General features: G+C 36.2%; 1 protein-coding gene across 1 annotated transcript in view; it reads right to left on the reverse strand.

Annotated features, from left to right (window-relative positions):
* Positions 1-590: 590 nt before the first annotated feature.
* Positions 591-19,540, reverse strand: part of LOC129816953 (dnaJ homolog subfamily B member 6-like) — a 29,631-nt gene continuing 10,681 nt past the window's right edge. Inside the window, exons 4-9 of the mRNA XM_055871939.1 lie at positions 19,442-19,498; positions 19,008-19,124; positions 18,732-18,833; positions 3,301-3,436; positions 2,563-2,633; positions 591-2,145 (exon numbers count right to left, since the gene is read on the reverse strand). Of these exons, the coding sequence (XP_055727914.1) occupies positions 1,547-2,145; positions 2,563-2,633; positions 3,301-3,436; positions 18,732-18,833; positions 19,008-19,124; positions 19,442-19,498 (1,082 nt within the window). The 3' untranslated portion in view covers positions 591-1,546. The remainder of the gene's footprint in view (positions 2,146-2,562; positions 2,634-3,300; positions 3,437-18,731; positions 18,834-19,007; positions 19,125-19,441; positions 19,499-19,540) is intronic.

The raw sequence follows: 19,540 nt of genomic DNA on the forward strand, positions 1-19,540 counted from the left end.
AAGCTGAGGGTGGCCAGCAGAGATAGACGGGATGGGCCGAGGGAAGCTGAGGGTGGCCAGCAGAGATAGACGGGATGGGCCGAGGGAAGCTGAGGGTGGCCAGCAGAGATAGACGGGATGGGATGAGGGAAGCTGAGGGTGGCCAGCAGAGATAGACGGGATGGGATGAGGGAAGCTGAGGGTGACCAGCAGAGATAGATGGGCTGAGGGGAGCTGAGGGTGGCCAGCAGAGATAGATGGGATGAGGGGAGCTGAGGGTGGCCAGCAGAGATAGACGGGATGGGATGAGGGAAGCTGAGGGTGACCAGCAGAGATAGATGGGATGAGGGAAGCTGAGGGTGGCCAGCAGATCTTTCTATCTTTTCCTTTTTTCTCTTTAGTTCTCTTGGTTGTTGGTGCATTGGGGGGTTCTTGGGGGTGGGGAATGGAATTAAATATTGTTTTTGTTTTTTCCCGGGGGGGGGGACTGTGGGAGGGGTCTCGAATGGTTGAGGGACAGCTATTGGGGAACTGTGGGGGGGGGGGGGGGACTGTGGGAGGGGTATCGAATGGTTGAGGGACAGCTATTGGGGAACTGTGGGGGGGGGGGGGGGGGTTGAGCAGGGCATTGACCCTGGATGCTTCTGTGTGTCGCTCTGAATGGGAATCTGTTGGATGACTGGTGTGATGTAGTTATTGAGCGGCTTCACTGCAAGTATATTATATGTTTCGAATATTCAATAAGAAAAAAAAAATAAATAAATGAAATTTAATTTAAAAAGAATAATAATAATAATAATAAGGCCCGAGGAGGTATGGTATATGGCCAATATACCGCGGCTAAGGGCTGTTCTTATGTACGACTCAACGTGGAGTTCCTGGACACAGTCCTTAGCCGCGGTATATTGGCCATATATCACAAACCTCAGATGAGCCTTATTGCTATTATAAACTGGTTACCAACGTAATTAGTCAAAATAAATATTTTGTCATACCCGTGGTATACGGTCTGATATACCACGGCTGTCAGCCAATCAGCATTCAGGGGTCAAACAAACCAGTTTATAATATACAGTATACTTTACGATGGTCATTGTCAGCATAACACCAGAGTAGAACTGAGACCAGTGGTATCCTGTCTGTCCTCTGCCCTGAGCATCACACTCACACATACACACACACACACCATACAATCAACACACACACACACACACACACACACACACACACCATACATTCAACACACACACACACACCATAAACTCAACACACACACACACACACAAACCATACAATCAACACACACACACACACACACCATAAACTCAACACACACACACACACACACCATACAATCAACACACACACACACACACACCATAAACCCAACACACACACACACACACCATAAACTCAACACACACACACACACACACCATAAACCCAACACACACACACACACACCATAAACTCAACACACACACACACACACACACACACACCATAAACTCAACACACACACACACAAACCATACAATCAACACACACACACACACACACCATAAACTCAACACATCACACAGCAACACTTATTTTTCATTTTTCCAGTGCTGCTGGTGGTGGTTTTAGCAGCAGGATCCCCAGTGCCTCCCTGGAGGTGTGTAGGAGGCTCTGGGACCCCCTCTGGTAGCTCCCTGTGGATCAGCGGAGATGGGCTGCTGTGTGGCGACGTGTCCCCTGACGTCTCCTCTGGTGTTCTAAGCTGGCCTGGGCCTGGGACCACCCTCCCCACCGGGACCACCCTCCCCACCACCACCACACCCCCAGCACCTGAGAGGACGTCTGCTGCCGAAGTCGCGACGGACGTTCTCTGCCGGGCCTCCATCTCAGACAGTCTATAGGCCATCTGGAGATCTTCCTTCTCCTCCTCACTGGGGACGTCAGGGCAGTGGAAGTAGGAGGATGAGCTGAAGGAGCGCTGGGCCGTAGACCGGGGGTCGGAGATGGGGCTGGGTCGGTGTGGATGAGTCTGGGTCTGGAGCTCCACTGGTACCATCCTCTCTGCCTGCTGCTGGAGGTGTTGCCTGGCTGTGTGTGAGGGTTGACTGGGGGGCGGTTGGTCTCTCTTGCTGAGCTCTGGAGACAAAGCCAACTCATCCTCCACACCTGGGGGTCAGGAGGGGGACAGGAGGGGGGATGAGGGGGACAGGAGGGGGTCAGGAGGGGGACAGGAGGGGGACAGGAGGGGGTTAGGAGGGGGACAGGAGGGGGTCAGGAGGGGGTCAGGAGGGGAACATGAGGGTGTCAGGAGGGAGAAAGGAGGGGGACAGGAGGGGGACATGAGGGGGACAGGAGGGGGACAGGAGGGGGACATGAGGGTGTCAGGAGGGGGACAGGAGGGGGACAGGAGGGGGTCAGGTGGGGGACAGGAGGGGGACAGGAGGGGGTCATGAGGGGGACAGGAGGGGGTCAGGTGGGGGACAGGAGGGGGTTAGGAGGGAGAACAACACAGACACATTCCTGTGAGAACAGTTGAAAGGGAACTGGATGAGGGAAGGGATGGATACAGGGTGGATGGATTACCATTGATGAGCACCGTCTTCAAGACCCCGTCTTCCTCGATCTCTGTTCTCTCCTGACCGTTTTCTTTGATCCTGGCAGATCAAGAACCGTGATCATCCACATTATCATCACATATTGGGAAGCAAGTAAAGAGAAGATTCCCTAAAACACACTTCAGTGGCCGTACAGAAAACAGAGAAAGAGAGAGAACAGAGAACAGAGAAAGAGAGAGAACAGAGAAAGAGAGAGAACAGAGAAAGAGAGAGAACAGAGAACAGAGAAAGAGAGAGAACAGAGAACAGAGAAAGAGAGAGAACAGAGAAAGAGAGAGAACAGAGAAAGAGAGAGAACAGAGAACACAGAAAGAGAGAGAACAGAGAACAGAGAAAGAGAGAGAACAGAGAACAGAGAAAGAGAGAGAACAGAGAACAGAGAAAGAGAGAGAACAGAGAACAGAGAAAGAGAGAGAACAGAGAAAGAGAGAACAGAGAACAGAGAAAGAGAGAGAACAGAGAACAGAGAAAGAGAGAGAGCAGAAAACATAGAACAGAGAGAGAACAGAGAAAGAGAGAGAACAGAGAAAGAGAGAGAACAGAGAACAGAGAAAGAGAGAGAACAGAGAACAGAGAAAGAGAGAGAACAGAGAAAGAGAGAACAGAGAACAGAGAAAGAGAGAGAACAGAGAACAGAGAAAGAGAGAGAGAGCAGAAAACATAGAACAGAGAGAGAACAGAGAAAGAGAGAGAACAGAGAACTCACTTCTTGGTGGTGGTGCGTTTGCCGTTGATGACGCGCGTAGAGGTTGAGACAGACTTGAAATTCCCCATCCTTCCTCCAATGCGATCCATCCCATCCATTCCACCCATGGAGGATGAGAAAGAGGTGAAGTCATGCACTGTGAAAGTAGGGGGGGAGGAGGAGGAGGAGGAGGAGGAGGAGGAGGAGGAGGAGGAGGAGGAGGAGGAGGAGGAGGAGGAGGAGTAGTACCGGTCAGAATGGAACTACTGAACTAATCAGTGAATGGAGCTGATATAAATGTGTTATTACCATGTTGTTGTAACCATGTTGTTATTACCATGTTGATATTATTACCATGTTGATATTATTACCATGTTGTTATTATTACCATGTTGATATTATTACCATGTTGATATTATTACCATGTTGATATTATTACCATGTTGATATTATTACCATGTTGATATTATTACCATGTTGATATTATTACCATGTTGATATTATTACCATGTTGATATTATTACCATGTTGATATTATTACCATGTTGATATTATTACCATGTTGATATTATTACCATGTTGTTATTATTACCATGTTGATATTATTACCATGTTGTTATTATTACCATGTTGATATTATTACCATGTTGATATTATTACCATGTTGATATTATTACCATGTTGATATTATTACCATGTTGATATTATTACCATGTTGATATTATTACCATGTTGATATTATTACCATGTTGATATTATTACCATGTTGTTATTATTACCATGTTGATATTATTACCATGTTGTTATTACCATGTTGTTATTATTACCATGTTGTTATTATTACCATGTTGATATTATTACCATGTTGTTATTACCATGTTGATATTATTACCATGTTGATATTATTACCATGTTGTTATTACCATGTTGTTGTTATTACCATGTTGATATTATTACCATGTTGATATTATTACCATGTTGTTATTATTACCATGTTGTTGTTATTACCATGTTGATATTATTACCATGTTGATATTATTACCATGTTGATATTATTACCACGTTGATATTATTACCATGTTGTTATTACCATGTTGATATTATTACCATGTTGTTATTACCATGTTGATATTATTACCATGTTGATATTATTACCATGTTGATATTATTACCATGTTGATATTATTACCATGTTGTTATTATTACCATGTTGATATTATTACCATGTTGATATTATTACCATGTTGATATTATTACCATGTTGATATTATTACCATGTTGATATTATTACCATGTTGATATTATTACCATGTTCTTATTATTACCATGTTGATATTATTACCATGTTGATATTATTACCATGTTGATATTATTACCATGTTGTTATTACCATGTTGATATTATTACCATGTTGATATTATTACCATGTTGTTATTACCATGTTGTTGTTATTACCATGTTGATATTATTACCATGTTGATATTATTACCATGTTGTTATTATTACCATGTTGTTGTTATTACCATGTTGATATTATTACCATGTTGATATTATTACCATGTTGATATTATTACCATGTTGATATTATTACCATGTTGTTATTACCATGTTGATATTATTACCATGTTGTTATTACCATGTTGATATTATTACCATGTTGATATTATTACCATGTTGATATTATTACCATGTTGATATTATTACCATGTTGTTATTATTACCATGTTGATATTATTACCATGTTGTTATTACCATGTTGTTATTACCATGTTGATATTATTACCATGTTGTTATTATTACCATGTTGATATTATTACCATGTTGATATTATTACCATGTTGATATTATTACCATGTTGTTATTACCATGTTGATATTATTACCATGTTGTTATTATTACCATGTTGATATTATTACCATGTTGTTATTACCATGTTGATATTATTACCATGTTGTTATTACCATGTTGATATTATTACCATGTTGATATTATTACCATGTTGTTATTACCATATTGATATTATTACCATGTTGATATTATTACCATGTTGATATTATTACCATGTTGTTATTACCATGTTGATATTATTACCATGTTGTTATTACCATGTTGATATTATTACCATGTTGATATTATTACCATGTTGATATTATTACCATGTTGATATTATTACCATGTTATTATTACCATGTTGATATTATTACCATGTTGATATTATTACCATGTTATTGTTATTACCATGTTGATATTATTACCATGTTGATATTATTACCATGTTGATATTATTACCATGTTATTATTACCATGTTGATATTATTACCATGTTGATATTATTACCATGTTATTGTTATTACCATGTTGATATTATTACCATGTTGATATTACCATGTTGATATTATTACCATGTTGATATTATTACCATGTTGATATTATTACCATTTGATATTATTACCATGTTGATATTATTACCATGTTATTATTACAATGTTGATATTATTACCATGTTGTTATTACCATGTTGATATTATTACCATGTTGATATTATTACCATGTTGATATTATTACCATGTTGATATTATTACCATGTTGTTATTATTACCATGTTGATATTATTACCATGTTGATATTATTACCATGTTGATATTATTACCATGTTGATATTATTACCATGTTGATATTATTACCATGTTGTTATTACCATGTTGTTATTATTACCATGTTGATATTATTACCATGTTGTTGTTATTACCATGTTGTTATTACCATGTTGTTGTTATTACCATGTTGATATTATTACCATGTTGATATTATTACCATGTTGATATTATTACCATGTTGATATTATTACCATGTTGATATTATTACCATGTTGTTATTATTACCATGTTGATATTATTACCATGTTGTTATTATTACCATGTTGATATTATTACCATGTTGATATTATTACCATGTTGATATTATTACCATGTTGATATTATTACCATGTTGTTATTATTACCATGTTGATATTATTACCATGTTGATATTATTACCATGTTGATATTATTACCATGTTGATATTATTACCATGTTGATATTATTACCATGTTGTTATTATTACCATGTTGATATTATTACCATGTTGATATTATTACCATGTTGATATTATTACCATGTTGATATTATTACCATGTTGATATTATTACCATGTTGTTATTACCATGTTGTTATTACCATGTTGATATTATTACCATGTTGTTATTACCATGTTGTTATTATTACCATGTTGATATTATTACCATGTTGTTGTTATTACCATGTTGTTATTATTACCATGTTGTTATTACCATGTTGTTATTATTACCATGTTGTTATTACCATGTTGTTATTACCATGTTGATATTATTACCATGTTGATATTATTGTCATGTTGATATTATTACCATGTTGAAATTATTACCATGTTGTTATTTCCATGTTGATATTATTACCATGTTGTTGTTATTACCATGTTGTTATTACCATGTTGATATTATTACCATGTTATTATTACCATGTTGTTATTACCATGTTGATATTATTACCATGTTGATATTATTACCATGTTGATATTATTACCATGTTGTTATTATTACCATGTTGATGTTATTACCATGTTGTTGTTATTACCATGTTGTTATTACCATGTTGATATTATTACCATGTTGATATTATTACCATGTTGATATTATTACCATGTTGATATTATTACCATGTTGTTATTATTACCATGTTGATGTTATTACCATGTTGTTATTACCATGTTGATATTATTACCATGTTGTTATTACCATGTTGATATTATTACCATGTTGATATTATTACCATGTTGATATTATTACCATGTTGATATTATTACCATGTTGATATTATTGCCATATTGATATTATTACCATGTTGATATTATTACCATGTTGTTGTTATTACCATGTTGTTATTACCATGTTGATATTATTACCATGTTGTTATTACCATGTTGATATTATTACCATGTTGATATTATTACCATATTGATATTATTACCATGTTGATATTATTACCATGTTGATATTATTACCATATTGATATTATTACCATGTTGATATTATTACCATGTTGATATTATTACCATGTTGATATTATTACCATATTGATATTATTACCATGTTGTTATTACCATGTTGATATTATTACCATGTTGTTATTACCATGTTGATATTATTACCATGTTGTTATTACCATGTTGATATTATTACCATGTTGATATTATTACCATGTTGATATTATTACCATATTGATATTATTACCATGTTGATATTATTACCATGTTGATATTATTACCATGTTGATATTATTACCATGTTGATATTATTACCATGTTGATATTATTACCATGTTGATATTATTACCATGTTGATATTATTACCATGTTGATATTATTACCATGTTGATATTATTACCATGTTGATATTATTACCATATTGATATTATTACCATGTTGATATTATTACCATGTTGATATTATTACCATGTTGATATTATTACCATGTTGATATTATTACCATATTGATATTATTACCATGTTGATATTATTACCATGTTGATATTATTACCATGTTGATATTATTACCATGTTGATATTATTACCATGTTGATATTATTACCATGTTGATATTATTACCATGTTGTTATTATTACCATGTTGATATTATTACCATGTTGATATTATTACCAAGTTGTTATTATTACCATGTTGATATTATTACCATGTTGTTATTATTACCATGTTGATATTATTACCATGTTGATATTATTACCATGTTGTTATTATTACCATGTTGATATTATTACCATGTTGATATTATTACCATGTTGATATTATTACCATGTTGATATTATTACCAAATTGATATTATTACCATGTTGTTATTATTACCATGTTTTTATTATTACCATGTTATTATTACCATGTTGATATTATTACCATGTTGTTATTATTACCATGTTGTTATTACCATGTTGATAATATTACCATGTTGTTATTACCATGTTGATATTATTACCATGTTGATATTATTACCATGTTGATATTATTACCATGTTGTTATTATTACCATGTTGATATTATTACCATGTTGTTATTACCATGTTGATATTATTACCATGTTGATATTATTACCATGTTGTTATTATTACCATGTTATTATTACCATGTTGATATAATTACCATGTTGATATTATTACCATGTTGATATTATTACCATGTTGATATTATTACCATGTTGTTATTATTACCATGTTGTTATTATTACCATGTTGTTATTATTACCATGTTATTATTACCATGTTATTATTATTACCATGGTGATATTATTACCATGTTGATATTATTACCATGTTGATATTATTACCATGTTGATATTATTACCATGTTGATATTATTACCATGTTGATATTATTACCATGTTGATATTATTACCATGTTGTTATTACCATGTTGATATTATTACCATGTTGTTATTACCATGTTGATATTATTACCATGTTGATATTATTACCATGTTGATATTATTACCATGTTGATATTATTACCATGTTATTATTACCATGTTGATATTATTACCATGTTGATATTATTACCATGTTATTGTTATTACCATGTTGATATTATTACCATGTTGATATTATTACCATGTTGATATTATTACCATGTTATTATTACCATGTTGATATTATTACCATGTTGATATTATTACCATGTTATTGTTATTACCATGTTGATATTATTACCATGTTGATATTATTACCATGTTGTTGTTATTACCATGTTGATATTATTACCATGTTGATATTATTACCATGTTATTATTACAATGTTGATATTATTACCATGTTGTTATTACCATGTTGATATTATTACCATGTTGTTGTTATTACCATGTTGATATTATTACCATGTTGATATTATTACCATGTTGATATTATTACCATGTTGATATTATTACCATGTTGATATTATTACCATGTTGTTATTATTACCATGTTGATATTATTACCATGTTGTTATTATTACCATGTTGATATTATTACCATGTTGATATTATTACCATGTTGATATTATTACCATGTTGATATTATTACCATGTTGTTATTATTACCATGTTGATATTATTACCATGTTGATATTATTACCATGTTGATATTATTACCATGTTGATATTATTACCATGTTGTTATTACCATGTTGTTATTACCATGTTGATATTATTACCATGTTGTTATTACCATGTTGTTATTATTACCATGTTGATATTATTACCATGTTGTTGTTATTACCATGTTGTTATTACCATGTTGATATTATTACCATGTTGATATTATTACCATGTTGATATTATTACCATGTTGAAATTATTACCATGTTGTTATTTCCATGTTGATATTATTACCATGTTGTTGTTATTACCATGTTGTTATTACCATGTTGATATTATTACCATGTTATTATTACCATGTTGTTATTACCATGTTGATATTATTACCATGTTGATATTATTACCATGTTGATATTATTACCATGTTGTTATTATTACCATGTTGATATTATTACCATGTTGTTGTTATTACCATGTTGTTATTACCATGTTGATATTATTACCATGTTGATATTATTACCATGTTGATATTATTACCATGTTGATATTCTTACCATGTTGTTATTACCATGTTGTTATTATTACCATGTTGATGTTATTACCATGTTGTTATTACCATGTTGATATTATTACCATGTTGTTATTACCATGTTGATATTATTACCATGTTGATATTATTACCATGTTGATATTATTACCATGTTGATATTATTACCATGTTGATATTATTGCCATGTTGATATTATTACCATGTTGATATTATTACCATGTTGTTGTTATTACCATGTTGTTATTACCATGTTGATATTATTACCATGTTGTTATTACCATGTTGATATTATTACCATGTTGATATTATTACCATATTGATATTATTACCATGTTGATATTATTACCATGTTGATATTATTACCATATTGATATTATTACCATGTTGATATTATTACCATGTTGATATTATTACCATGTTGATATTATTACCATGTTGATATTATTACCATGTTGATATTACCATGTTGTTATTACCATGTTGATATTATTACCATGTTGTTATTACCATGTTGATATTATTACCATGTTGTTATTACCATGTTGATATTATTACCATGTTGATATTATTACCATGTTGATATTATTACCATGTTGATATTATTACCATGTTGATATTATTACCATGTTGATATTATTACCATGTTGATATTATTACCATATTGATATTATTACCATGTTGATATTATTACCATGTTGATATTATTACCATGTTGATATTATTACCATGTTGATATTATTACCATGTTGATATTATTACCATGTTGATATTATTACCATATTGATATTATTACCATGTTGATATTATTACCATGTTGATATTATTACCATATTGATATTATTACCATGTTGTTATTATTACCATGTTGTTATTATTACCATGTTATTATTACCATGTTGATATTATTACCATGTTGTTATTATTACCATGTTGTTATTACCATGTTGATATTATTACCATGTTGTTATTACCATGTTGATATTATTACCATGTTGATATTATTACCATGTTGATATTATTACCATGTTGTTATTATTACCATGTTGATATTATTACCATGTTGTTATTACCATGTTGATATTATTACCATGTTGATATTATTACCATGTTGTTATTATTACCATGTTATTATTACCATGTTGATATTATTACCATGTTGATATTATTACCATGTTGATATTATTACCATGTTGATATTATTACCATGTTGATATTATTACCATGTTGTTATTATTACCATGTTGTTATTATTACCATGTTGTTATTATTACCATGTTATTATTACCATGTTGTTATTATTACCATGGTGATATTATTACCATGTTGATATTGTTACCATGTTGATATTATTACCATGTTGATATTATTACCATGTTGATATTATTACCATGTTGATATTATTACCATGTTATTATTACCATGTTGATATTATTACCATGTTGATATTATTACCATGTTATTATTACCATGTTGATATTATTACCATGTTGATATTATTACCATGTTGATATTAGTACCATGTTGATATTATTGCCATGTTGATATTACCATGTTGATATTATTACCATGTTGATATTATTACCATGTTGTTATTACCATGTTGATATTATTACCATGTTGATATTATTACCATGTTATTATTACCATGTTGATATTATTACCATGTTGATATTATTACCATGTTGATATTAGTACCATGTTGATATTATTGCCACGCTGATATTACCATGTTGATATTATTACCATGTTGATATTATTACCATGTTGTTATTACCATGTTGTTATTATTACCATGTTGATATTATTACCATGTTGATATTATTACCATGTTGATATTATTACCATGTTGATATTATTACCATGTTGATATTATTACCATGTTGTTATTACCATGTTGATATTATTACCATGTTGTTATTACCATGTTGTTATTACCATGTTGATATTATTACCATGTTGATATTATTACCATGTTGTTATTATTACCATGTTGATATTACCATGTTGATATTATTACCATGTTGTTATTACCATGTTGATATTATTACCATGTTGTTATTACCATGTTGTTATTATTACCATGTTGATATTATTACCATGTTGATATTATTACCATGTTGATATTATTACCATGTTGATGTTATTACCATGTTGATATTATTACCATGTTGATATTATTACCATGTTGTTGTTATTACCATGTTGATATTATTACCATGTTGATATTATTACCATGTTGATATTATTACCATGTTGTTATTATTACCATGTTGATATTATTACCATGTTGTTATTACCATGTTGTTATTATTACCATGTTGATATTAATACCATGTTGATATTATTACCATGTTGATATTATTACCATGTTGATATTATTACCATGTTGATATCAGAACATCCGGTTTGGAGTTAGTGGTCGCATTTGCATTCGCTCTGCAGGTAGTATAACTTTTCATTACATTTCATTATAGTACAACGGTTTAATTTGTCCAACCTTAGCAATTTCCAACCTTAGCAATTTCTTCTTAGCTAGCTACATAGCCGTCTGTGTATCAAAGATAATTGCGTAATTATCGTATTTCGTCGTCTATCGTAGTCCACACTGCTATCTGCCCAGCAGCTAGCCAGCTAGCAAACGTCCACCGTCTACCGAATAGTAGTATAACTTTTCATTACATTTCATTATAGTACAACGGTCTGATTTTCATTTTCATTACAGTACAACGGTTTGATTTGTTTGATCTTAGCTAGCTACATAGCCGTCTTTGTATCAAACATAATTGTGTAGTTATTGAGGTTCGCTAGCCAGCTATTTTCGTCCTAACGTAACGCAACGTAGCCAACACTGCTAGCTAGCCAGCTTGCCACCGAATAGCAGCATTGTAGAAACGAGTGCATTACAACGGAACGACTTGATTAGTGTAGTGTTGGCTGGCTACACAGTTGTCTTTGCTATCTTTGATTTGTTTGATCTTAGCTAGCTACTTAGCTGGCTACATAGCCGTCTTTGTATCAAAGATAATTGTGTAGTTATCGAGGTTCGCTGAGGTTCGCTAGCCAGGTATTCTCGTCCTAACGTAACGTAACGTAGTCAACCCTGCTAGCTAGCCAGCTAGCCACCGATTAGCAGCACTGTAGAAAGGATTACATTACAACGGAACGACTTGATTTGTGTAGTGTTAGCTAGCTACATAGTTTTCTTTGCTATCTTTGTATCTAAGATAATTGTGTAGCTTTGAGTAATTATCGGTTAGCTAGCCAGCTATTTTCGCCTGCCGCGCTGCCGTCCTCCTACCTAGCCAACACTGCTAGCTAACACTGCTAGCTAGCCAACTTCTACCGAATAGCAGCACTGTAGAAACTTACATTACAACGGAACGACTTGATTAGCGTAGTGTTAGCTAGTTGTCTTTGCTGTCCTTGTATCCATGATAATTGTGTAGTTTAGAGAAATTTAGAGAAATTGTCGAGGTCACCTAGCCAGCTTCACTTTCAACAACGCAGCCACTGCTAGCCAGGCTACTTCACCAGCCAGCAGTACTATATCATTTTAGTCAATCAGATCTTTTATTTTACTTTTATTTTTTGCAACGTAAGCTTAACTTTCTGAACATTCGAGACGTGTAGCCCACTTGTCATTCTAATCTCCTTTGCTTTAGCGTAGCCTCTTCTGTAGCCTGTCAACTATGTGTCTGTCTATCCCTGTTCTCTCCTCTCTGCACAGACCATACAAACGCTTCACACCGCGTGGCCGCGCCCACCCTAACCTGGTGGTCCCAGCCCGCACGACCCACGTGGAGTTCCAGGTCTCCGGTAGCCTCTGGGACTGCCGATCCGCGGCCAACAAGGCAGAGCTCATCTCAGCCTATGCGTCCCTCCAGTCCCTCGACTTCTTGGCACTGACGGAAACATGGCTCACCACAGATAACACTGCTACTCCTACTGCTCTCTCTTCGTCTGCCCACGTGTTCTCGCACACCCCGAGAGCTTCTGGTCAGCGGGGTGGTGGCACCGGGATCCTCATCTCTCCCAAGTGGTCATTCTCTCTTTCTCCCCTTACCCATCTGTCTATCGCCTCCTTTGAATTCCATGCTGTCACAGTTACCAGCCCTTTCAAGCTTAACATCCTTATCATTTATCGCCCTCCAGGTTCCCTTGGAGAGTTCATCAATGAGCTTGATTCCTTGATAAGCTCCTTTCCTGAGGACGGCTCACCTCTCACAGTTCTGGGTGACTTTAACCTCCCCACGTCTACCTTTGACTCATTCCTCTCTGCCTCCTTCTTTCCACTCCTCTCCTCTTTTGACCTCACCCTCTCACCTCCCCCCCCTACTCACAAGGCAGGCAATACGCTTGACCTCATCTTTACTAGATGCTGTTCTTCCACTAACCTCATTGCAACTCCCCTCCAAGTCTCCGACCACTACCTTGTATCCTTTTCCCTCTCGCTCTCATCCAACACTTCCCACACTGCCCCTACTCGGATGGTATCGCGCCGTCCCAACCTTCGCTCTCTCTCCCCCGCTACTCTCTCCTCTTCCATCCTATCATCTCTTCCCTCTGCCCAAACCTTCTCCAACCTATCTCCTGATTCTGCCTCCTCAACCCTCCTCTCCTCCCTTTCTGCATCCTTTGACTCTCTATGTCCCCTATCCTCCAGGCCGGCTCGGTCCTCCCCTCCCGCTCCGTGGCTGGACGACTCATTGCGAGCTCACAGAACAGGGCTCCGGGCAGCCGAGCGGAAATGGAGGAAAACTCGCCTCCCTGCGGACCTGGCATCCTTTCACTCCCTCCTCTCTACATTTTCCTCTTCTGTCTCTGCTGCTAAAGCCACTTTCTACCACTCTAAATTCCAAGCATCTGCCTCTAACCCTAGGAAGCTCTTTGCCACCTTCTCCTCCCTCCTGAATCCTCCTCCCCCTCCCCCCCCCCCTCCTCCCTCTCTGCAGACGACTTCGTCAACCATTTTGAAAAGAAGGTCGACGACATCCGATCCTCGTTTGCTAAGTCAAACGACACCGCTGGTTCTGCTCACACTGCCCTACCCTGTGCTTTGACCTCTTTCTCCCCTCTCTCTCCAGATGAAATCTCGCGTCTTGTGACGGCCGGCCGCCCAACAACCTGCCCGCTTGACCCTATCCCCTCCTCTCTTCTCCAGACCATTTCCGGAGACCTTCTCCCTTACCTCACCTCGCTCATCAACTCATCCTTGACCGCTGGCTACGTCCCTTCCGTCTTCAAGAGAGCGAGAGTTGCACCCCTTCTGAAAAAACCTACACTCGATCCCTCCGATGTCAACAACTACAGACCAGTATCCCTTCTTTCTTTTCTCTCCAAAACTCTTGAACGTGCCGTCCTTGGCCAGCTCTCCTGCTATCTCTCTCAGAATGACCTTCTTGATCCAAATCAGTCAGGTTTCAAGACTAGTCACTCAACGGAGACTGCTCTTCTCTGTATCACGGAGGCGCTCCGCACTGCTAAAGCTAACTCTCTCTCCTCTGCTCTCATCCTTCTAGACCTATCGGCTGCCTTCGATACTGTGAACCATCAGATCCTCCTCTCCACCCTCTCCGAGTTGGGCATCTCCGGCGCGGCCCACGCTTGGATTGCGTCCTACCTGACAGGTCGCTCCTACCAGGTGGCGTGGCGAGAATCTGTCTCCTCACCACGCGCTCTCACCACTGGTGTCCCCCAGGGCTCTGTTCTAGGCCCTCTCCTATTCTCGCTATACACCAAGTCACTTGGCTCTGTCATAACCTCACATGGTCTCTCCTATCACTGCTATGCAGACGACACACAATTAATCTTCTCCTTTCCCCCTTCTGATGACCAGGTGGCGAATCGCATCTCTGCATGTCTGGCAGACATATCAGTGTGGATGACGGATCACCACCTCAAGCTGAACCTCGGCAAGACGGAGCTGCTCTTCCTCCCGGGGAAGGACTGCCCGTTCCATGATCTCGCCATCACGGTTGACAACTCCATTGTGTCCTCCTCCCAGAGCGCTAAGAACCTTGGCGTGATCCTGGACAACACCCTGTCGTTCTCAACTAACATCAAGGCGGTGGCCCGTTCCTGTAGGTTCATGCTCTACAACATCCGCAGAGTACGACCCTGCCTCACACAGGAAGCGGCGCAGGTCCTAATCCAGGCACTTGTCATCTCCCGTCTGGATTACTGCAACTCGCTGTTGGCTGGGCTCCCTGCCTGTGCCATCAAACCCCTACAACTCATCCAGAACGCCGCAGCCCGTCTGGTGTTCAACCTTCCCAAGTTCTCTCACGTCACCCCGCTCCTCCGCTCTCTCCACTGGCTTCCAGTTGAAGCTCGCATCCGCTACAAGACCATGGTGCTTGCCTACGGAGCTGTGAGGGGAACGGCACCTCATTACCTTCAGGCTCTGATCAGGCCCTACACCCAAACAAGGGCACTGCGTTCATCCACCTCTGGCCTGCTCGCCTCCCTACCACTGAGGAAGTACAGTTCCCGCTCAGCCCAGTCAAAACTGTTAGCTGCTCTGGCACCCCAATGGTGGAACAAACTCCCTCACGACGCCAGGACAGCGGAGTCAATCACCACCTTCCGGAGACACCTGAAACCCCACCTCTTCAAGGAATACCTAGGATAAAGCAATCCTTCTGCCCCCCCCCCCCCCCCCCTTAAAAGATTTAGATGCACTATTGTAAAGTGGCTGTTCCACTGGATGTCATTAGGTGAATGCACCAATTTGTAAGTCGCTCTGGATAAGAGCGTCTGCTAAATGACTTAAATGTAAATGTAAATGTTGATATTACCATGTTGATATTATTACCATGTTGTTATTATTACCATGTTGATATTATTACCATGTTGATATTATTACCATGTTGTTATTACCATGTTGATATTATTACCATGTTGTTGTTACCATGTTGTTATTACCATGTTGATATTATTACCATGTTGATATTATTACCATGTTGATATTATTACCATGTTGATATTATTACCATGTTGATATTATTACCATGTTGATATTATTACCATGTTGTTATTATTACCATGTTGATATTATTACCATGTTGATATTATTACCATGTTGATATTATTACCATGTTGATATTATTACCATGTTGATATTATTACCATGTTGTTATTACCATGTTGATATTATTACCATGTTATTATTACCATGTTATTATTACCATGTTGATATTATTACCATGTTGATATTATTACCATGTTGATATTATTACCATGTTGTTGTTACCATGTTGTTATTACCATGTTGATATTATTACCATGTTATTATTACCATGTTGATATTATTACCATGTTGATATTATTACCATGTTGATATTATTACCATGTTGATATTATTACCATGTTGATATTATTACCATGTTGATATTATTACCATGTTGTTATTATTACCATGTTGATATTATTACCATGTTGATATTATTACCATGTTGTTGTTATTACCATGTTGTTATTATTACCATGTTGTTATTATTACCATGTTGATATTATTACCATGTTGATATTATTACCATGTTGATATTATTACCATGTTGATATTATTACCATGTTGATATTATTACCATGTTGATATTATTACCATGTTGATATTATTACCATGTTGATATTATTACCATGGTGTTATTACCATGTTGATATTATTACCATGTTGATATTATTACCATGTTGTTATTATTACCATGTTGTTATTACCATGTTGTTATTATTACCATGTTGATATTATTACCATGTTGTTATTATTACCATGTTGATATTATTACCATGTTGATATTATTACCATGTTGTTGTTATTACCATGTTGTTATTACCATGTTGATATTATTACCATGTTGATATTATTACCATGTTGATATTATTACCATGTTGATATTATTACCATGTTGATATTATTACCATGTTGTTATTACCATGTTGTTATTACCATGTTGATATTATTACCATGTTATTATTACCATGTTGATATTATTACCATGTTGATATTATTACCATGTTGTTATTATTACCATGTTGTTATTACCATGTTGTTATTATTACCATGTTGATATTATTACCATGTTGTTATTATTACCATGTTGATATTATTACCATGTTGTTATTACCATGTTGTTATTATTACCATGTTGATATTATTACCATGTTGATATTATTACCATGTTGTTGTTATTACCATGTTGTTATTATTACCATGTTGATATTATTACCATGTTGATATTATTATCATGTTGTTATTACCATGTTGATATTATTACCATGTTGATATTACCATGTTGTTATTATTACCATGTTGATATTATTACCATGTTGTTATTATTACCATGTTGATATTATTACCATGTTGATATTATTACCATGTTGATATTATTACCATGTTGTTATTATTACCATGTTGATATTATTACCATGTTGATATTATTACCATGTTGATATTATTACCATGTTGATATTATTACCATGTTGATATTATTACCATGTTGTTGTTATTACCATGTTGTTATTATTACCATGTTGATATTATTACCATGTTGATATTATTACCATGTTGATATTATTACCATGTTGATATTATTACCATGTTGTTGTTATTACCATGTTGTTATCGGTTGTGATTCAAATGACATCCTGTTTCCTTATATAGTGTACTATTATGTGCCCTGGTTGAAAGTAGTGCACTACATAGCTTACAGGGGGCCATTTTTGGGACGTAAAAATAGTTTATTACTGACCTCCGGCGGAGGGGAAGGAGGAGAACCGACTGGGGCCGAGCCTCGAAGTGCCAGGATGTCCATGGACGCCACTGTGCATCCCTCTTCCAAAGGCAAAGTCATCTGGGAGAGCAGTCAATACAAGGAGGTAGTGAGACAGGAAGAAGTGTTCGTGTAGCTTGTATGAACTGCTGAGATTCACAGACGGACCGGTTTGCCCGATCAGATTTAGCCTTGACTAAGAAGCACGTGAAGACAGAGGATACTGTGGCCGTAGTATATATCGGTCAGCCCCACCGAAGAAATTGGCGAAAGGATCCCGGCCTCCGAAGAATTCCCGAAACACTTCCTCTGGACTGCGGAATGTGAAGGTGCACCCTGGGAAATCTTCCGGAACAGGGTGACTACTGGAGCCTGGAGGGAGAGATAAATAAATACACGTTGATTGATAAATATGGGCACTATCATTGGGTTAGCCCCTCTGATATATCAGACAATTAAGCAGTCTTTAATGTAGTGCTGTTCAACATGTTTATTTAGACTCCTCTCCTTCAGGTCCTGATGGTTGTATCAGACTGGTCACTAGAAGAGGCCTGTTACTGAACTTCCATGTGTATGATTCCATGTGTAATATACTGTAATATACTGAAATATACTGTATCAACATGGCTGATCAAAAAAACAGAATAGAACACAAAACCCCAAGAGATAGAACAGAGAGATTCCTTCACCTGTGTTGTTGGGCATTCTGTCTTTGCCATAGGTATCATATGCCTTTGACTTGCTTCCTGTAAAGATAAGGCCACATTATCTGACTGTCATTAACAACG

The sequence above is a fragment of the Salvelinus fontinalis genome, chromosome 19 (assembly GCF_029448725.1).
Source record: "Salvelinus fontinalis isolate EN_2023a chromosome 19, ASM2944872v1, whole genome shotgun sequence".
NCBI classification, from domain to species: Eukaryota; Metazoa; Chordata; class Actinopteri; order Salmoniformes; family Salmonidae; genus Salvelinus; species Salvelinus fontinalis.